Here is an 18,901-nt window from a genome sequence, read left to right as displayed (position 1 = left end):
CAGTGCAATGAACCACTTCAGATTACTCTGCATTGAACTTCTTTTGTCACCTGTTGCCTCTTCCAGCAATTCATTTCTGTCCTTTTGAAGTTCTATACTTTCCTTGTCACAGTTCAGATTGCTTCCAAGTTTCATCCACAAATTTTGACATTATGCCCTGTACACCAAGGTCTATGTCATTAATATATATCAGGAAGAGCAAAGGTCCCAACACTGACCCCTGGAGAACGCCACTCATGCTTCACTCCACTCACCTTCCTCCAGCCTGAAAAAAAAACATCCATTAACCACTACTCTCTTCTTCCTGTCACTCAGTCAATTTTGTATCCACATTGCTACTGTCTCTTTTATTCCATGAGCCATAGCTACGTTCACAAGTCTGGTGTGCGGCCAGACTGTGTCAAATGCCCTTTGGAAGATCACGTATATCTCATCAACGACATTACCTTCATCATTTGATTGAGACATTTATAATTTGTGAAGCAATCTTTAGGATAGATAAAGAAAATCTGTTTTCCGCCGCTGTGGGAGTTAGGATAAGGAATATAACATTAAATTCAGAGGTAGGCCATTCAGGAGAGAAGTTAGGAAAACTTCCTCACACAAAGGGTGGTAGAAGTGAGGAACACTCTGCCAAAAAAACAGTAGATGCTAGCTCAAGTAACTTTAAGTCTGAGATTAATAGACTTTCGCTAGCTAAAGGTATAAAAGGATATAAAGCCAAAACATGTGGACGGAACTAATTTTGGAAATCAGCCATGGTCTCAATAAATTACAAAAACTGTTCAACAGGCTGAGTGGTTTGCTTGTCCCTATGTCTTCCTCTGCATGTGTGGTCATTGTGTGCGCAGCGCGCAACCCCCCCCCCCCCCCCCCCCCCCCCCCCCCCCCCTATTTCTTATATGCAGTTCATCTGTAATCGCCCAGATTTTACAGTCAGCAGTGAAGGAATGATGCTAGTTATTCATTACACATTCACTTGCCCACAGACTCTGTTCACCTTTGCATTGGAACTGAAAGTGATCAGAAATCTATTTCAGCATGTGCCAGTGACACATGTGAATAAGGCAAGCAAGAGTGTACCTCCTTAGCTATTCCTATTGAAGAGTTATTAATGAGCATCGCAAAGTCTAAACAAAAAAGCGTAACTTGTAAAAGTTAATTTTCAATGGCAGAGAGGTCATTTAGCAGCAATAAATAGACCATCCATTCACTTACACTAGAATGGATAAGCCTTAATTTTTTCTTGCAGGTTTAGCATATATTCAGTGGGGAAATACAGCATACATTCCAATGGTGAGTCACTTGATGAAACATTATTGTAGTGAAGCTTCTGCAGAAGCGGGGCAACTCAAGCAGCATCTTAGTGATTTTGGTATTTAATGGCACTGCAAGTTGCTGTTCAATTTACATGTTAATAACAGAGATTGCCAATATCCTCACTGTTATTTTTAGCCACAAAAACTGGGCTAATTTGTTTAGTTCTGAGGAAGCATCTGTACTAAAAATATCAACCGATTTTTTTTCTCTACAGAAGCTACTGACCCACTCAGTGTTTCCAGGGTTCCCAATGCTTGTGTTTACATTTCTTTTTCTAGTGTTTTTCCAAAAGGTGCTCAAACTTGTACCTTTCTCCTTTTTGACGCTTCAGGTTCCCCTTATACTCTTCCCATGATTGCTTGTCTCTCAATTCACCGGATATAAACTCCCGCAGGTCAGGCCCCTCTTCTAGGAGTTGCTTCTTTTCATCTGGCAGTGTACTGAAAACCCTCAGCTGACTACAGACAAGACGAGTAGAGGCCTGAAATATTTCACATGCAATTAATAAAGATTCCACATTAAAAAAAACTCAAGATTGTCTTGATGCACCAACAAAACACAGCAGTGAGTTAGACAATTACTTTACACAGCATGACTCAAATATTAGAACAGAATACAAACCATTCCCATTAGTCAGAGATTATGGAATGATGTCCATTGAACCCACACAAACCATGTGCAATCCACTTCACTCAACCAATTACATTTTCTGAGCAGAGGTTCTGTGAAGATCCTCTATGTTCTCCTGGTCAGAAGCTCGATTGAGCAAATCTGTAGAACTATCCACATCAGTCATTCATTTCTGCCTTCTTCAGATGAGATTTTTCCAACGTGCTAGAGAAATCATAGCAGCCCATAGTCACCACAAATAGCGTGGTAATAGTTTAATCTGCTTCTGCAGAAAAACATTTATAAACCAACTTGTAACTAGCTATCCTGTTCTGAGATCCTCCTTGCTCATCTATGAATCAGATAAGAATCTCTGGTAATAAAAAAAAGTTTGGAATTTATTTGAACTTTGAGGATAATAAAAAGAGCAAAGGTAACTTATGAAAGAAAACTAGCGCAAAATGTAAAAACTGATAACAAAAGCTTCTATATGTATATAAAAGGAAAGAAAGTAGCTAAAGTGAATGTTGGTCCCTTGGAGGACGAGACTGGGGAGTTAATAGTGGGGAACGCAGAAATGGCAGAGACGCTTAATCAATATTTTGCCTCAGTTTTCACAGTGGAGGACACTAGTACCACCCCAATAGTAACAGGTAGTGCAGAGGATATAGAGGAGGAACTTAGAACAATCACCATCACTAGAGAAAAAGTACTGAGCAAACTATTGGGATTCAAGGGTGACAAGTCCCCAGGATCTGATGGCCTACATCACAGGGTCTTAAAGGAAGTGGGAGCAGAGATAGAGGATGCATTGGCAATAATATTCCAAAATTCCCTGGATTCTGGAAAGGTTCCAGTGGACTGGAAAAATGCTAAAATAACGTCCTTATTCAAATAGGGTGGGAGGCAGAAAGTAGGAAACTATAGACCAGTTAGTTTAACGTCTGTCATTGGGAAATTGTTGGAATCCATTATTAAGGAAGTAGTAATGGGGCATGTGGAAAGTCAAAATGCAATCCATCAGAGTCAGCATAGTTTTATGAAGAGTAAATCGTGTTTGACTAATTTGCTAGAGCTCTTTGAAGATGTGACAAGCAAAGTCATAATGGGGATCCTGTAGATGTAGTATATCTGGGCTTCCAGAAGGCCTTTGATAAGGTGCCGCACAAAAGATTAATACACAAGATAAGATCACCTGGAGTTAGGGGTAGTATATTAGCTTGGATAGAGGATTGGCTAACCAACAGAAAGCAGAGAGTCGGATAAATGGGTCTTTTTCTGGATGGCAAGCAGTAACTAGTGGGGTGCCACAGGGTTCGGTCTTGGGCCCCAACTATTTACAATCTATATTAATGGCTTGGATTCAGGAATAGAAGGTACAAGAGCTAAATTAGCAGAAGATACCAAAATAGATGGGAAAGTAAGTTGCAATGAAGAAATAAGAAATTTACAAATGGATATGGACAAGTTAGGTGAATGGGCCAAAATTTGGCAGATGGAGTTTAACTTGGATAAATGTGAGGTTATCTATTTTGGTCAGAAGAATAAAAAGGCGACTTATTATTTAAATGGAGAGAAACTTCAGAATGCTTCAGTGCAGAGGGATCTGGGTATCTTTGTGCATGAATCGCTGAAAGCTAGTATGCAGGTACAGCAGGTAATAAGGAAGGCAAATGGAATTTGGGCATTCATTGCTAAAGGAATAGAGTATAAAAATAGGGAAGTGCTGTTGCAACTGTACAAGGCATTGGTGAGACCGCACCTGGAGTACTATGCACAGGTTTGGTCCCCTTACTTGAGGAAGGATGTAGTTGCGCTGGAGGCGGTTCAGAGTAGGTTCACTAGATTGATTCTAGAGATGCCGGGCTTGTCTTATGAGGAGAGATTGAGCAGTTTAAGCCTATACTCACTAGAGTTTAGAAGGATGAGAGGAGATCTAATGAGGTATATAAGATGTTAAAGGAGATAGACAAAGTAGATGTGGAGCAGACGTTTCCCTTTCTGGGGCATTCTAGAATGAGGGGCCATAGTTTTAGACTAAGGGGTGGTAGATTTAAATCAGAGATGAGGAGGAATTACTTTTCTCAAAGGGTCGTGAATCTGTGGAATTCACTACCTCAGAGTGCAGTAGATACCGGGATGCTGAATAAATTTAAGGAGGAGATAGACAGATTTTAAATTAGTAATGGGTTGAAAGCTTATGGGAAGAGTGCGGGAAATTGGAGTTGAGGCCAAAATGAGATCAGCCATGATTGTAATGAATGGCGGGGCAGGCTCGAGGGGCTGAATTGCCTACTCCTGCTCCTAGTTCTTATGTTATGATACCACAATGTTGATTATCAATGTACTGTTTCTGAATTATGTTGGTCCAGATTTGCATGAAAGAAATCATTGAACTTTGGTGTGAGAAAAAAAAGAACTATTTGCTGGGAGAAAAAAAAAGAACTATTTGCTGGAGAGATAGTGAGGCAGAGAGAAATACAAGCAAGAATCACACTCCAGGAAGAGATATACCTGCAGCCAGCTTCCATCACCCCATGAATAGCTGTCCAGTGTTGGAAATATTTTACCGTATCCACCAGCTTGGTTAAGATAAATGAAGGCAGATACCGACGTATATGCTAAAACACTGCTGGGTGGCGTAATTCACCTCTACACCAGGACTACAAGATTAAATGAATGCAACCCACATCATCTCTCAGTTACACCTCTCCTACCATTCCACTTTCCTATATCACAGTTCTTGCAAAGTTTGAAACAGACTGCTGCATTGCCTGCATCTAACAGTATTTTCAAAGTTAAATCTGCAGACACCCAGGTGAAAAGACATTATTAATGTCTAAATCTCTTATTTGCTAAACAGAAATGTGTACAGCCAGTAAGAAAGGGATACCTTAGGCGGAGGAATGGCAAACATCAGATATAAAGAAAAAAGCTCTAGGCAGGCTTGCCAGGGAAGCTGGGAGATGGAGAAGTTGGAAGCGAGCTGTTGATTCAGATTAGTAATACAATAGATTCTTAAAGAACAGAGTTTTTGCTGCCTGCAGGTATTCTGATGACTGGAGAGGCCTTCAACCACACAACTGTAATAATTGGACCTGCTCTCACACAGACCCTATGCCCAATTGAGGCTATGCCCTGTTCTGGTAGGCCGTAAGATATTGTTGCAGATGTTGCTGCTTCTGGTGGCAACTCAACACACGAGTATCAACACAGCCCTTTCAACTTGAGCACAGGAGGGAGCTTGTGGCCTGGGCCTGGTAGTGTAATGGGCATGTGAGCAATGACACCAAAAACAGGTCCTGCAAGGGCATCAGCTTCATTAAGAGAAATGCCACCTCAATCCTCAAGGGCTCCATCAGCACTACCCCAGCCACAAATCTCACAACCTTCTGACACTGAAGCAATTAGAATTTATATGAGTGTAAAGAGCTTTAGGTAAAAAAGGATGGTCACGGTGATAAGTAGACTGGGATAGTCTCTTTACACTCATAAATTCGTACTGCTTCAGTGTCAGAAGGTTCTGAGATTTGTGGCTGGGATAGTGCTGATGGAGCCCTCAAACACAGATGTGGCACTTATCTCAATTTTTTAAAAATTCTTCAGTACTGTAATAGTGCTAAATGCTTAATACAAGTTTGGTTGGGATTTAGCAATCATCTTTTCTATCTTCTTTAATATAAACTCTTTACAGACAAGATTATTTAGGCTAGGCTTCATTTGCAACATGCATGAAAAATTTTGCTCACTCCCTCATTGGCCTATCTCTAGCCATAATGTTTTCTACTAGATATACAAAACAAGTTAAATATTGGGTACAAGTCACTACTGAATTCTATTTTTTTGTTTTGGTCTTACAAGTACAGAAGAATAATGACGTTTATTAACCATAACACCTATGTGATTTATATCATGCACAAAAAAGTGCACAATTTTTGATGATACATTATTAAAATCTTCAATGTTGAAAAGCCAAATGAAGTACCAACACATAGAATATAACAGCATGCCTCTGAAAAGCATCATTAAATGCTTCGGGAAACTGTAAAGAGCTTCTAATAAAAACTGCCTTACAATCTATGATAGACAATCCCAAGAGTTTTAAAATTGACCACCCTCCTCCCACAGCCTCCCCATTCTTATAGCTTTTCAATTTCAATAGGATGCAACAAAGTGCATATTCATCTGGAGATGATAATATTAAGGCTAAAAACATTTTTTTTGTTTTATGCAATGATTCAGTGCAATAGGCTCAAATGTTTTGCGGTAAGCAATGTTTTTTTAAAAAATCAATTGCTATACCATTTGGTTTCAGGTTAGATGGACTTTGTTTAATTCGGCAATCATGGTCAAACAAGAATGCAGCACTCCAGTCAAAGTCACAATTAGTAAGAATAAGAAGGGCCACCAATGTCCAGATATACAACAGAAGGCAGACCCCCTGATCTGCACCCACACAGTTGGCCATTTGCTTGTCATTGTTTTGTAATCAGCATCAGGGCAAAATGCTGCACACACAGAGAGAGAGAAAAAATAACATTATGAAATCAAAGTTGAAGCACCAAAACACTGCCACGAGCTCAGCCTTATTTATACTCCCCCACCACCCTCCCCTCCCCTCCCCTCCCTCAATTCCTCAATTTCTCTCTCTCAATCACTGTGACCGGTAACCGCCAGCCCGTTGTGAGGCCCCGATCCCGGTTCTCTCCCCAGGATCTGACTCACCTGTATCAGCCGGGACCGAGCAGCCGGGACCGAGCAGCCCAGTTGCAGCAGTTTCATGTCGGCCTCAGTGACAGAGCCGGCAACAACTCCCGTCACAGCGCCGCCCGCTGGTCGCGGCAGCCGCAGCTCCTGTGTCATTCATCACCTTTGGCACTCCACTGGCCCGTTATTTGGACGCATCGCCGCATACCTTCTTGTTCAGTTCGTCTGAGTTTTGTTTTAGATAATTGCAGTTAATGTTTTGTAACATTTTAACCTTGACGCAGGAGAAGACATTAAGAAGTTTAGCTTTGCCTTTCACACCCTCAGGACAGCCAAGGTTTTGCAACCACAGGATTTATTTCGGAGTTTGCAGGCAATAAAAAATGGAAGACGGTGGCCTTGTGGGAATGTCAACGAACTAGTAATCCAGAGACCCAGGCTAATGCTCTGGGGACACGGGTTTAAATCCCACCATGGCAGGCGGTGGACTAATTCTGGAATTGAATAATAGTCTTAATAGTGGTGACCATGAAACTACATTGATTGTCATAAAAAAACCACCTGGTTCACTCATATCCTTTAAGGAAGGTAATCTGCCATCCTTACCTGGTCTGGCCTGTATGTAACTCCAGACCCATAGCAATGTAGTTAACTTTTAACTGCCCTCTGAAATGGCCTATCTATTAGGGATGGGCAACAAATACCAGCCTTGCCAGTGACGTCCACATTCCATGAAAGAGTTAAAAAGCTACAGCTAATTGGGGAATAGCAGGTTCGCATAACCACAAATGCATTAAGGGGTGGAAAATTTGCTTGATTGAGCAAGCAATTTCATCCAGGTTAAAACATTTAAAAATAGGGTGGGCGTAATTGTGACAGCAGAAGTGCATTAAGAATTAATACATAAGAGGCATAAGCACAAACCTATCAACTACAAATAAATATCAGCTATACTAAACTGAGCAATATTAATATCTAATAAAAATCTTACCTTCCCTCATGCTATCTCTGAACTAATCTTGTTCATGAGACCCACACATTGTTTGACCCCTTCCACTTAACTGCATAATCTCTATTCCTGGCCCCACCACTTCCAGACATCGGCCTTTCCTCTTCAATACCAGCCTACTCTTCCTTGCTCCTTATGTGGCATTTTGGTAGCTACATTTTCAGCAATTTTGCTTCTGTCCTCTCACACTCTCTTCTCCAACAATTCTGGCCTTTTCCCCTGCCAACACTTCATTATCACTTTTGCCCTCCTGCATGGTGTTTACTTTTTGCTCACGGCTCTTAACCTTTTCTGTACACATATGGGGTACTGTGGAACAGTAAGTTGTTTTTCTCTGTTTCTCTTTGCTCATTCATTCTCACTTTCTTCACCTGATTCTTCTTTCTCATTGCAAGTTATCTACTTTCTCATTGCAAGTTATCTACGTTCTGTGAGATTAACTCAGAAGCAAAATTGATAACCAATACATAATTCACAAACGCAAGAGTATTCAGTGAGAACTAAGAAATCAAGTGAACATATTTTCCTGAAGTCCAGCCAGGCCTCATTTATACATCTGAATCCAAAATCTGGCACAGGGGCAGCTTGTCAGGTGAGGCCTGACCAGCTGGAGAATTGTATGCACACAATACTGAGTAGCCAAGATCACAATTGGCACACAGATGCATAGAACTGTGGAACATTCATCTGTAATTGCCAAAATATGAGCCACATTATTGCATTATGACCAGCTGAATTTTATGGGATTTTACTGCCAGAACCAAGTTCCACTGATCTAACATAATAAAAACAGAAAATGCTGGAAAAACTCAGCAGGTCTGACACATCTGTGGAGAAAGAAACAAGAGTTAACGTTTCCAGTTCAATATGACTTCTTTGGACCGAAGGAGAGAGGAGAACAATTATTTTCCATCCTTTGAGTAATGCACCATTTGACTCTTTCAAATATACCCCCTTCATAATAACATTGAAGACCATAAAATAAGGTTGATGATGGAATTCCACATTGTCTTTCTTTTTCATTGGATCTTACAGAGGCATCATACCTATCCAACCTTATAAATAGTTGCCCGCATGTGTCCCTTGACATGTCCAGGTGAGTATTTTTTAATTACATAAATAGATGTGTCTCCGACAGTTCCTTTGGAGCCATTTTATTCTTGTCAGAAGTCAGAAACTTCTACAAAAGAAATTAAGCAAAGGAAGAAATATATATTTAAATTTTTTTAATGTAAACTATTTAAATGCACTAATGAAATAGCCGGAAATATCACAGGAAATTAGTGAACTAAAACTGTAAGTTAGTAAACAGATAAACCGAATGCTCCTCTTGGTTGAGCAATGAATGGGAGGTAAGTGAGAAAATCTGCCAGACGTGATAGCCTTGGCGGATGCTGTGCGTGATGACGTTTGATTGTGACGCAGGACGCCCCCTTCAAGTGTGGGCGGATTGGAAAGTGACTTCCTTTCCTCCATCTTGAGCGAGGTGAGGGTATATGGGTTTATTAGCTCTGGGGGAATCTGCTTTCATCGGCTGTCTCTTGGCATATACGGGGCCGGGGTCGGCGGTGACGGGAAGCGGATATCTCAGTGCCGCAGCTCAGGGCGGTATTTCTGGAGTTTTTGCGCAGGATGCGGGTTAACTTCGGGTATTCTGTGGTGGTAGGTCGGCCCTGCGCTTCAGGCCCAGAGGGAGAGTGGGTCGCTTGTGTCGGAGGCTGATTTGAGGTCCATGTTGTTAGAGGGGCTGATGCTGTTTGAGTCTCAGTGCGACCGCGCTGAGGGGAAGAGCGCAGATAGTTCACGGAGCCAAATGGAACTCTAGCAGTAACTAAGAAGATCAGGGTTATAGGTGCTGAATGCAGGTGTTCCAGATCCCTTCACAACCGCTGTTGTCACATTGTAATAACACACTGGTGCCTTGAGTCTTCCACTTTGCAACTCGAACTAATATAAATACATTTGGAGGCCTCCCTTTCGCAAACTCCCAGTGACACCGCTGAAATCTGTTTTTAGACTTAAAATGCAACCTCATAACTTTAAGCCTAACATGCCGAACTACAGTCTTAACATTGCAGACCTGGTGTGGAGTCTTCCAGTGGATGCCCCACAGCCGGTGAAATATTTTCGAAGTCAAGTTATTGTTGTGATGTAAGGAATATACAGCCAGTTAGTACACAGCAGGGTCTTAACTGACAGCAAAGACTTAGTGGTGTTGATTCTGAGGTAAATGTTGGCCGAGCCTCCTTGCTATTCCAGTCGTCCTGTGGGATTGACAGTGCCTACCTGTGAGGACATATGGGGCCTGAGCCCAGAGTGCACAATCCAGGTTGAATTATTGGTGGTGGTATCTTTTGAATGAGACATTAAACTTAGTTCCCATTTTCCCTGTCAGGTGGATATGATAGATCCAGTGGCAGTGTTTGAAGGGCAAGGAAGTTATTCCTGGTGTCCTGGCCAATGCTAGTCCCTGAACAAATGTCACTAAAAATAGATTGGTCATTTTATAATTGTGTGTGAATTGGCTGCTGTATTTCCTACGTTACAACAGTGACTTCATTTCAAAAAGTACTTCATTGGCTGTAAAGCACTTTGGGATATCATGAAAGACACTTACAAGTCTGTCTTGGTTTAACACCTGATCCAAATACAACATTCTCAGTACTGCACCCATATTGGGAACACTAATTAAAACATTGTCTTTAAGATATTTTTCTGTGGTGCTCACCACAGTGGAGTGTTTTGTGATACCTGCTGTCATGGGAGTTTATCTATGTAAATTAGAATGTTACCTTGCTTTTTACTTTGCTTTAAACCATTTTGTTTTGTAGAATGAAGACCATTCTCAGCAACCAGATTGTTGACATTCCCGACAGTGGTATAGTCATCATCTTCTAACATTTTATCAAAGCTTTATAATCAATTACTGAGTCTTGTGCTGTAACTAGCATTGTCTCTTTTTGTTTACAGTTGATGTGACTTTGAAAGGTCGTACTGTCATTGTAAAGGGGCCTCGAGGAACATTGCGCAGGGAGTTTAATCACATCAACCTTGAACTCAGCCTTCTTGGCATCAAGAAAAAGAAGGTAAGTTTGTGTATCTGTTCAACATTTGGCGGAAACATTGTTTAGGATATATTGATTGTTTTGCAGAACTTGAGTGAAACCGTGACTTTAATGTCAGCTTGGTTCATTAGTAGTTATGGTCTCGAGTTTGAGGCTTATAGGCTCAAGATCCACTCCTGTGATTTTGAGTCTATAATTCACAGTGACTGTTCAATACTGTGTATGCAGACTGAACTGTGCTGAAAAATGTTGGCGACACTGACTTGCAGATGAGACATTAAACTGATACCTTGTCGATCTGCTCAAGTTAAGGGGGTATATCCCACAGTAAGAGCAGTTGGTTCTCTTCTGGTATGCATCCGTCCATCACACACATGCAAGCAGATTAGCTGATCATTGCTCACATTGCTGTTTGTAGAACCTTACTGTCTGCAATTTAGCTGCTGTTTGGCCTTCGAAACATGTACCTACACTTCAATAATTAGTCTAGGGACTCTGGGACATCTTGAAAAGGCTAAGTTCCCTCTGTTCACTATTGAAATCTGTTGGGAAGTTCCCACTTGCAGTTGTCTAAAGGCCTCTTTTATAAAGAGCATGGGTTCTTTCATGTTCCATGGGATATCTCAAAACATCTCTAAATCAAGTGAATTGACTGAAGTGCTGTCACTAATTTTCAGGTACAACAGTAACTAATTTATGCACCAAATTTAGATACCTGGCCTGTTTTGTTCTTGGAAGATTGAGGCAAATGTTGGCCAGGCAAGCTCCATGGCTTTTTGAATTGTGCCATGAATCTTTTGTATTTTCCACCCCATCAACACACACACATTCTTGGTGTCTCATAATGAAGACAGTGCATCTAACAGTGCAGCAGTTCCTCAGCATTGCCAGCTTAGATTATGCACTCATGTCATTTGAACCCAGGCTTTGATTCAAAAGTGTGTGCTGTCACTGTGCCAGGTCTTTAGTGTATTACTCTTTGTAGGTGTTTTGGCTCAGCATTGGAATATATTAATCAAGGATGCCAAACCTCTGACCATTTTTACAAATTTGCTGGTATGCAATCTTGATCTGGCTGTTTCATGGACCCACATTTGCCTTGCAGGTTTGGCAACTTATGCTAGGACTGTCAGATCATTTTGGAGCCCTCTTCAGGGGGCAGGTGCTATTGTTTGCTTTCTGCTTAAACGTAAGCAACATAGGAAATTTTATTAATGGAAAGAGGTGAGGCTTCCGGAGTTCTAAGATGCTTTTGGAGAAGTATGGAGAAAGTAAAGTGGATAGATGAAAAGTAGGGTGATGTTGGCAAAAATATAATTTTATATCAAAAAGGCAAGTGGAGTGTTTTAGGGGATGGAATGTTCAAGAGATGTTGGAGCAGATGGGTGAAAAGAAAGTGTGCTTCAGGGCTGACTGAGGAATGGGAGATTGCGGGGACAGTATGAAAGGAGTGTAAGTGATTTGGACAAGGGATAATTCTCCCATAACTTGCTCTAGGTAGACCATATTCTACACTGACTTTTTGTTCGCTGGGTATGTGGGTGGACAATAGAGTGGTGCTAGTCTGACACAAGAACCAAAACTCTGAAATGCTGCTTTGCAATAGTGATTTACTTTGGCTCAACCTCAGTAAGGGTCAGTGTTGGACCAGGTCAAGCTCTACCTTGTGTAACTCTGGTGTCTAAATTTAGATGTTTTATTTATATCTATCATTATACTATAGCTCATGGCTTTTGACAGTAAGGTGTGTTTGTAGTGAATGTGAAGTTTTCAGCACAAGATAATTATCTTTCAGTACTGCAGAGTTGTAAAACAACTCGATGTCTTGGCCCTTCCTGGATCAACAGATTTTTCCTCAAAAACTTGGGATTTTTAAATTGGTTATACCTTTAAAGGTGAAATTAGGGTGAAGATGCAGTAACATTCCTCTTAAGATTTGAGTGTATACTCATGAACAGAATTAATTTAATTGCATATATTTGTACTCCTGGAGAACCACTGCTTTACTTTTGCATTTATTGGTTGGTAATTTTGTGGTGTCACAGATCAATGTCAAGTCAGTTTGATGTGTTAAAAATGATGGATGCACTTTGGAAAAGATGCCCTTGCAGCCTTCCTGTGATTTGGATAACCAATTTTCACAATGCAGAAATGGTGCTCTTAACATGTTTTGGGTATTTTGAGTTTATTTTGTGTGACTTCCACACTTTAACCTTGACTGCCAAGGCTGCCATTTTGGAATTGACAGGTTGCCAGGCTTATCTGTTTTTTGACAATCCAAACATTTCCTGGTCTCCACATATTGTCATCAGCTGAAGGGTACATCTTTAGTATTTCTCTGAAACCTGCAACTTGAGATGAGAAAACAGGCGATATTACCATTCTTGAATCTTTGTTTGCATGATATTTCTGTAGAAATTTAGTTAAGGTTGTGATGTATAGTGATTGGAAACACCAACTTTATAATTCAGTATATTGTTTCAGTGGCAGAATATACTGTTATGGAATTGGTTTCGTAATATGTGATAAAAGCAAGTTGATTTCTGGTGTATAATGGTGCAACTTTAACTTTCTTTTGTAGATTTAATTTAGTTAACATTTCACAGCACTTCCTCAATCCAACAATAGTGTAGATTGTATTGATTTTCAACACAATGTGTTTATTAAATCAGCAACATTATTTTTCCCTTTACAAGCTTCGAGTTGACAAATGGTGGGGTAACAGAAAAGAGTTGGCTACAGTGCGGACAATCTGCAGCCACGTACAGAACATGATCAAGGGCGTCACAGTAGTAAGTAACTTTATAAGTAGGTGAGTTTGGTTGCTCAACATGTCTTTGTAGTTTTCCCCCTTATGCTGAATTTGAGTCCTGGCTCGTATACAATTCCATGGGCTCTCAAGTGCCTGAGTGTCAGATGGCTCTGGCCACCTACCCCAATCCATCTGCCTGTGTACTCTCGGGCAATCAAGAATGGTACTCTAACTTTTTGCTCTCCTTTTGCATAACCCAGAGACTACCGTTGTTTCACATGTTGGCTAGCTTAACATCAGCGTGGTATCCTCCATGTCTGTGGCTTAGATACTCCATTACCCAACTGAGACATCAAGGGTGGGAGACCCATTGGCTTTCATGATCCTGAAATCACTCATTCCAGACATAAAATGAGACCTAAATGAAAATAAAATGCTGAAATACACAGTAGGTCTGGCAGCATCTGTGGAGTGAGAAAGAGTTATGTTTCAGGTTGATCATCTAGCATCTGTGTTTTGCTCTAAGGCTGATGTGGCAGATTTTCCTAACTTCCCCCATATTTGGAGCATCCTTGATGTCATAGCTAAAAGGTTTTTTAATAAAACCAAATGTTCCATTTTAAATTCTGGTGAGCAAGTAGTTAAGTTTTATTCCCTCAAGTTGGCTAATTGTAAGCCACTTTATTTCAACAATATTGGGCTAAATGTCTAAAGCATGTCTGCCTTTCCTTTTTCTGTTCTCCCAAATTAGGGTTTCCGTTACAAGATGAGGTCGGTGTATGCTCATTTCCCCATTAATGTGGTTGTTCAGGAAACAGGATCTCTGGTAGAAATCCGTAACTTCCTGGGAGAAAAGTATATTCGTAGAGTCCGTATGAAGCCAGGTGAGCGAAGAGAACCTTGCTTAAATTTCTGAGATTGTTTTTGAGGAAAATACTCCCTTGTAACTCCCCTGTTCTTTTCTTCTTGCATCAGGTGTTTCATGTATTGTTTCCCAGGCCCAGAAAGATGAGCTTGTTCTTGAGGGAAATGACATTGAACTGGTGTCGAACTCTGGTTAGTATTCTGCAGTAATTTGGGCTGCCTGGCTATTGTAGAACTGGAAGTATATTGTTGACTGATTTATCATCCCCAAACCTTATTAACTAACTTGCAAGGGTGAAAAGTCAGTTTAATTTTCATGGATGCGAGTGATCTGCTGCATTAAGGGTTTGTATAGTGAAAAGGAGTACTTGAAGTAAAAGCTAACTCGTTATATTTTACATATAATCTGTATGACTTGCTGCTTCATGATCTCAGCCCTACCTTCCTCTATCATGGCAGTTCAGATGTTTTTCAAAACTCATCTTGGTTAACTGGACACCTTTGTCTTCATTTTTAAAACCACCTGTTGAACCATAAATGTTTCTAACCAGCCTAATTTCTAAAGTCTTCATGACAAACAATCTTAGTTCACACAATTGCTTTCCTTGACTAAGGTGGTCAGCAGCGCATGTAGCTTCCAAAAGGATTCTAATCAGTGCATGATTCCATTTCTTACTACCCTCATTTTTCTATTAATATCTACTGTATTATCTCCTTCTGCCATCATATTCTTTAGCGAGAAAGCTCCAGTTGTGGGAGATGAGATGGTGGAAATGTCACTAGACTAGTAATCCAAAGGCCCAGACTGATGCTCTAGGGACATGTGTTCAAATTCTGGTGGAACTTCAATTCCAGATTTTAGTAATTGAATTTAAAGCTAGTCTTTAATGGTGTCCTTGAAACTTTTGGCGATTATCATTAAAAATCCATCTGATTTTTTAATGAATTCAGATAAGAAAACTGCTGTCTTCATCTCTTCTATATGTTACTCCAGATCCTCAGCAATGTGGTTGATTCTCAACTGCCCTCTGAAATGGCCTGGCAAGCCACTCAGTTCAAGGACTATTATGCTAGTGATGCCCACATCCCACAAAAGAGAACATTTTTTTAAACTGGCCCATTTGCATCAAAAAAGAAAAACATCATAAGTTTGGAAGATCTCTTTACTGATGGATATTCTACTTTCCTGCTTTTCTGTTGTATTTTAAATTGAACAAAGCTCCCTCTTGAATTATGCCGGCTGCTCTGTTTTTCTATCCATTTCTCCAATATATCTTTCTCTTATTTAACTTTCCTCAATGTGTTTGAACATTTCAGTTTTCCCCCTTAAATGGTAAATTTGTGTTTGACATATTCCAGTCCCCAGCCCTCAACTCAAGGCTAGTGAAAGATTAAAATGGTTATTTGATGCATCGGTAACTTCCATTCCTACCTCTCCGGTAACTTGTAGACATGGAACTTATGGGTATAAGTGTGATGTTTCCCCTTTATACAGATGAAGGTGAAATTTGTTAAGACTGCTAATAGAACAAATCGTTTCATCAATGAAATGTCCTGGGTTTTGACTGTAAAATTGGTCGTCTCCTCTAATCGTGATTTGAGGTGAAGTTTGGTGATCTGAATGGCTGCTCTTGTCTTCTGGTCTGTCCTAAAGATTGTAGCCTTTGGCTGCCTCAGGAGCTTCCTTATGTTTTCAAATAACTTTGAATCAATTATCTTTCACAAATTTTGCTATTTCTTGATTAGTATGCCAATTTTCAGGTTTATCACTCAGATTTGATGATTCTCTGGGGAAATTCTGGAGAACTTTTTCTCCGTCCCTTATGAGCATTTAATGCAAATTTGATATGTCCTCAAGAATATTAATGTATAAGCTATCTGTATTCACCAGGGAAACATCTGCTGTATTTTGATATCCTATTTCTCTTCTACTTTTTTCCCACGTCATTTCACCTGCCCATTTCAACATGGTCTTGCACCTGATGTAGTTTCTCTTTACCATTCTGTAACTTTTTTAAAACATGGTTTGGTTTCTTTACCATTTGCGTTAGAAAACAGCTCCTACTTTGTGTACTTCAGCCTGTCAATGATGCTGTTGAATTGATAGATATGGTAGTGATTATAGATTACTCACTGGCTTCAGTTTTGTTGTCTGGTTATCTCTCCCTCCTTCACCAAGCCTTATAGCTATGTTAAAAGTTGATTTCTTGATATGGTGATTCAAAATTTAAACCAATACAATACTGCTCACTCCTTCTCTTTGTCATTTTCCATGGGTATCCTGTTCGTCAAAATTGTGAAAATCCTAAACAAATTTTAAATTTGCTTTTATGATTAGATTTTTAAAATTACTTTTTGGCTTAGCTCTTGAGTTGCTGTTGATTGAGTACCAGATGTTTCTACTTGGCAACTTAATGGTTACGTGCTGATGCAATGAGATTTGTGTTGTCTTTAGTTTCCCTTTCAGCTCCTGTTTGCATGGTGCCTCTTTTTGGTTAATTTTCCTGCATGGGTTATTTATCTTCTAGCTGCCCTGATCCAACAGGCAACAACAGTCAAAAACAAGGATATCCGAAAGTTCTTGGATGGTATTTACGTCTCTGAGAAGGGTGCAGTTGTTGAGACCACAGCATAAACATAATGGATTAAAGGTTAGAAAGTGCCTTGTGTCTTCTCCACTGGAGCAGGCATGTGCAGGGTTATGTGAAGAGAAAACATCCTCATTAGAGCATGTGGCAAATAGTTTTTTAAATTCCAAAGCTGCTTGTGTAATGACAAACCTTTAAAGTTCAGTAAAAAGCAAGGTGACGTAAGAGGATGAATAGTAGCACAGGTAGTTTCTTAATTCTTGTCATCTCAAAAGTATTTTAAACTGTTAATTGTGAAGTGATCAGTACAGGTTCCAACATGAAGTCCTAAAACTTGCTTCCTGAATTTTCACACAACTACACTGTCTTGTCCTGCTTAATCTGTCACCTGAAAGGTTCTGCTTTCCAGGTCATGCAATCCTCCTGAAAAAGGTGGAGAACAGACCCTTTTACAAAAACCTTTTGAATTCTCAATGTGAGAATTTATTAATGAAATAATTGACGTGATTTATGAACTTCAGTTAAAAGTTTTTTTAAGCAATGAATCTTCATTCTGTATAGTAAAACAATTTAGGGTGAGCTGCGAAGAGGCAACGTAAATGGTTAAATGTGGACATTGAATGTTAGTTTACTCCACAAATCTAACCTTGGAAAATTACCAGCTTAATACCACATTTACAATTGTTTAGTTGTAGTTACTTTTGTGCTACTTATTCGAAACATAAGCAGTGTATTAACTGCTTTTTCCTTTTGAAGTATGATTAAAAATACACTTTCAAGGAGATAGAGGGTGTTGTAACAATATTGAAGGTATAGCATCACCATGCTGTTTTACGGTGTTGAGCTTAGACACCTAACTTGCAGTTTGCCTTCTCTTTAGCTGCTCTCATTCAACAAGCAACAACAGTGAAAAAGAAGGATATTCGTAAATTCCTGGATGGTATCTACGTGAGCGAAAAAACCACTGTTATTCCACAGTTCATTGAATAACCATTGGCTCTTTGGTAGAAACCAATGAATAAATTTTATGGACTGAAGATGGCCTTGTCACTTTATTTTCTTGGTCTCTAGCTGCTTTTCTGATTTTAAATGTTTGACAACATTCCATTTACTCGACTAGAATTTTACTGCTGCTAATAAATTGAATGATTGTGTTGAAACTGAAGGTATCTGACCAAGGCTACCTCTAACCCTTCTTGATCTCCCTGCCTACCAGACACCTCTACTCTTTGCATAGGAGGGATAGTGATGGAAGCAGAAGAAACTGTCTCACCCAGCTTCCTCACAAATACACTTTCAGATTTATTCCCTCCTTTGGCCTATTGCTTGCAGTATCATTGTTTCCCTTCTACCCTCAGTGCCCTTCAACTCAGATTTGCTACACTCATATCTGTTGGACTGCAACCTGTACATGTCGTAGATGTGAAAAATGGATCCCTAAGAGCACAGTGCATATAAAAGGAAAGAACTGAGGACAAACCAGTGGAAAAAGTCAAGGATTTATGTCAAATGCCTGAGGTTAGATGATTGGTTGTTTGGTGAGCCCAGAGACGAGGGAGCTGCAGATTAGAATAAGCAGCAGAGCGAGGTAAAAGTACCTTAAGCTGATGTCAGCACAAAAGACTATTGATTGATGAGTAGCTTAATCTTTAATTCTGTTCTGTCAAATGAATTGATGCATGACCAGGCACCTCAGTCCCATCCTGTTTCATGTGGCTGCCTAATGTATAGGAAGTTTAGTCAGCAGTAGTAAGCTTGGGTTCTGGGTTTCAATGCTTGAGTAGCAGATAGCCTTCCAGGCATAATGTAGTGCCCTGAGCTATTGGATAACATGTTTCATGGCATATACATGGAGAGAGATTAGGTGACTACAAGCCAGTCAAGGAGGGCAATGCAGGAGTTCCTGAGTGCACCTCACTCTATAACTGGTATTGCATTCTGAATAGATGTTCAATTGTGGAGTGCAGCCAGAACCAAGTCCACAACA

The 18,901-nt window shown here is 40.1% G+C and overlaps 2 protein-coding genes across 2 annotated transcripts in view; one reads left to right on the top strand and one right to left on the bottom strand.

The window, feature by feature from the left end:
* The window catches only part of lias (lipoic acid synthetase), a 34,584-nt gene extending 27,833 nt beyond the window's left edge, over window positions 1-6,751 (bottom strand). Inside the window, exons 1-2 of the mRNA XM_041197166.1 lie at window positions 6,655-6,751; window positions 1,629-1,801 (exon numbers count right to left, since the gene is read on the bottom strand). Coding sequence (XP_041053100.1) covers window positions 1,629-1,801; window positions 6,655-6,711 — 230 coding nt within the window. The 5' untranslated portion in view covers window positions 6,712-6,751. The remainder of the gene's footprint in view (window positions 1-1,628; window positions 1,802-6,654) is intronic.
* Window positions 6,752-10,476: 3,725 nt separating this feature from the next.
* Window positions 10,477-17,951, top strand: rpl9 (ribosomal protein L9). The gene is made up of 7 exons (XM_041194711.1): window positions 10,477-10,523; window positions 10,616-10,731; window positions 13,407-13,502; window positions 14,214-14,346; window positions 14,438-14,518; window positions 16,855-16,977; window positions 17,795-17,951. The coding sequence occupies exons 1-6, from the start codon at window positions 10,478-10,480 to the stop codon at window positions 16,959-16,961; spliced, it is 579 nt and encodes a 192-aa protein (XP_041050645.1). The 5' UTR covers window position 10,477; the 3' UTR covers window positions 16,962-16,977; window positions 17,795-17,951.
* The last annotated feature ends 950 nt before the right edge of the window (window positions 17,952-18,901 follow it).

The sequence above is a fragment of the Carcharodon carcharias genome, chromosome 1 (assembly GCF_017639515.1).
Source record: "Carcharodon carcharias isolate sCarCar2 chromosome 1, sCarCar2.pri, whole genome shotgun sequence".
NCBI classification, from domain to species: domain Eukaryota; kingdom Metazoa; phylum Chordata; class Chondrichthyes; order Lamniformes; family Lamnidae; genus Carcharodon; species Carcharodon carcharias.
The sequence above is the reverse complement of the archived record's forward strand: the minus strand, read 5'-3'. Positions and strand labels throughout refer to the sequence as shown.

Coding starts and splice junctions, on each gene's coding strand:
- rpl9 (XM_041194711.1), top strand. CDS start 10,478: ATGAAGACCATTCTCAGCAACCAGATTGTTGACATTCCCGACAGTG. Junction 10,732..13,406: donor TTGGCATCAAGAAAAAGAAG/GTAAGTTTGTGT, acceptor TCCCTTTACAAG/CTTCGAGTTGACAAATGGTG. Junction 13,503..14,213: donor TGATCAAGGGCGTCACAGTA/GTAAGTAACTTT, acceptor CTCCCAAATTAG/GGTTTCCGTTACAAGATGAG.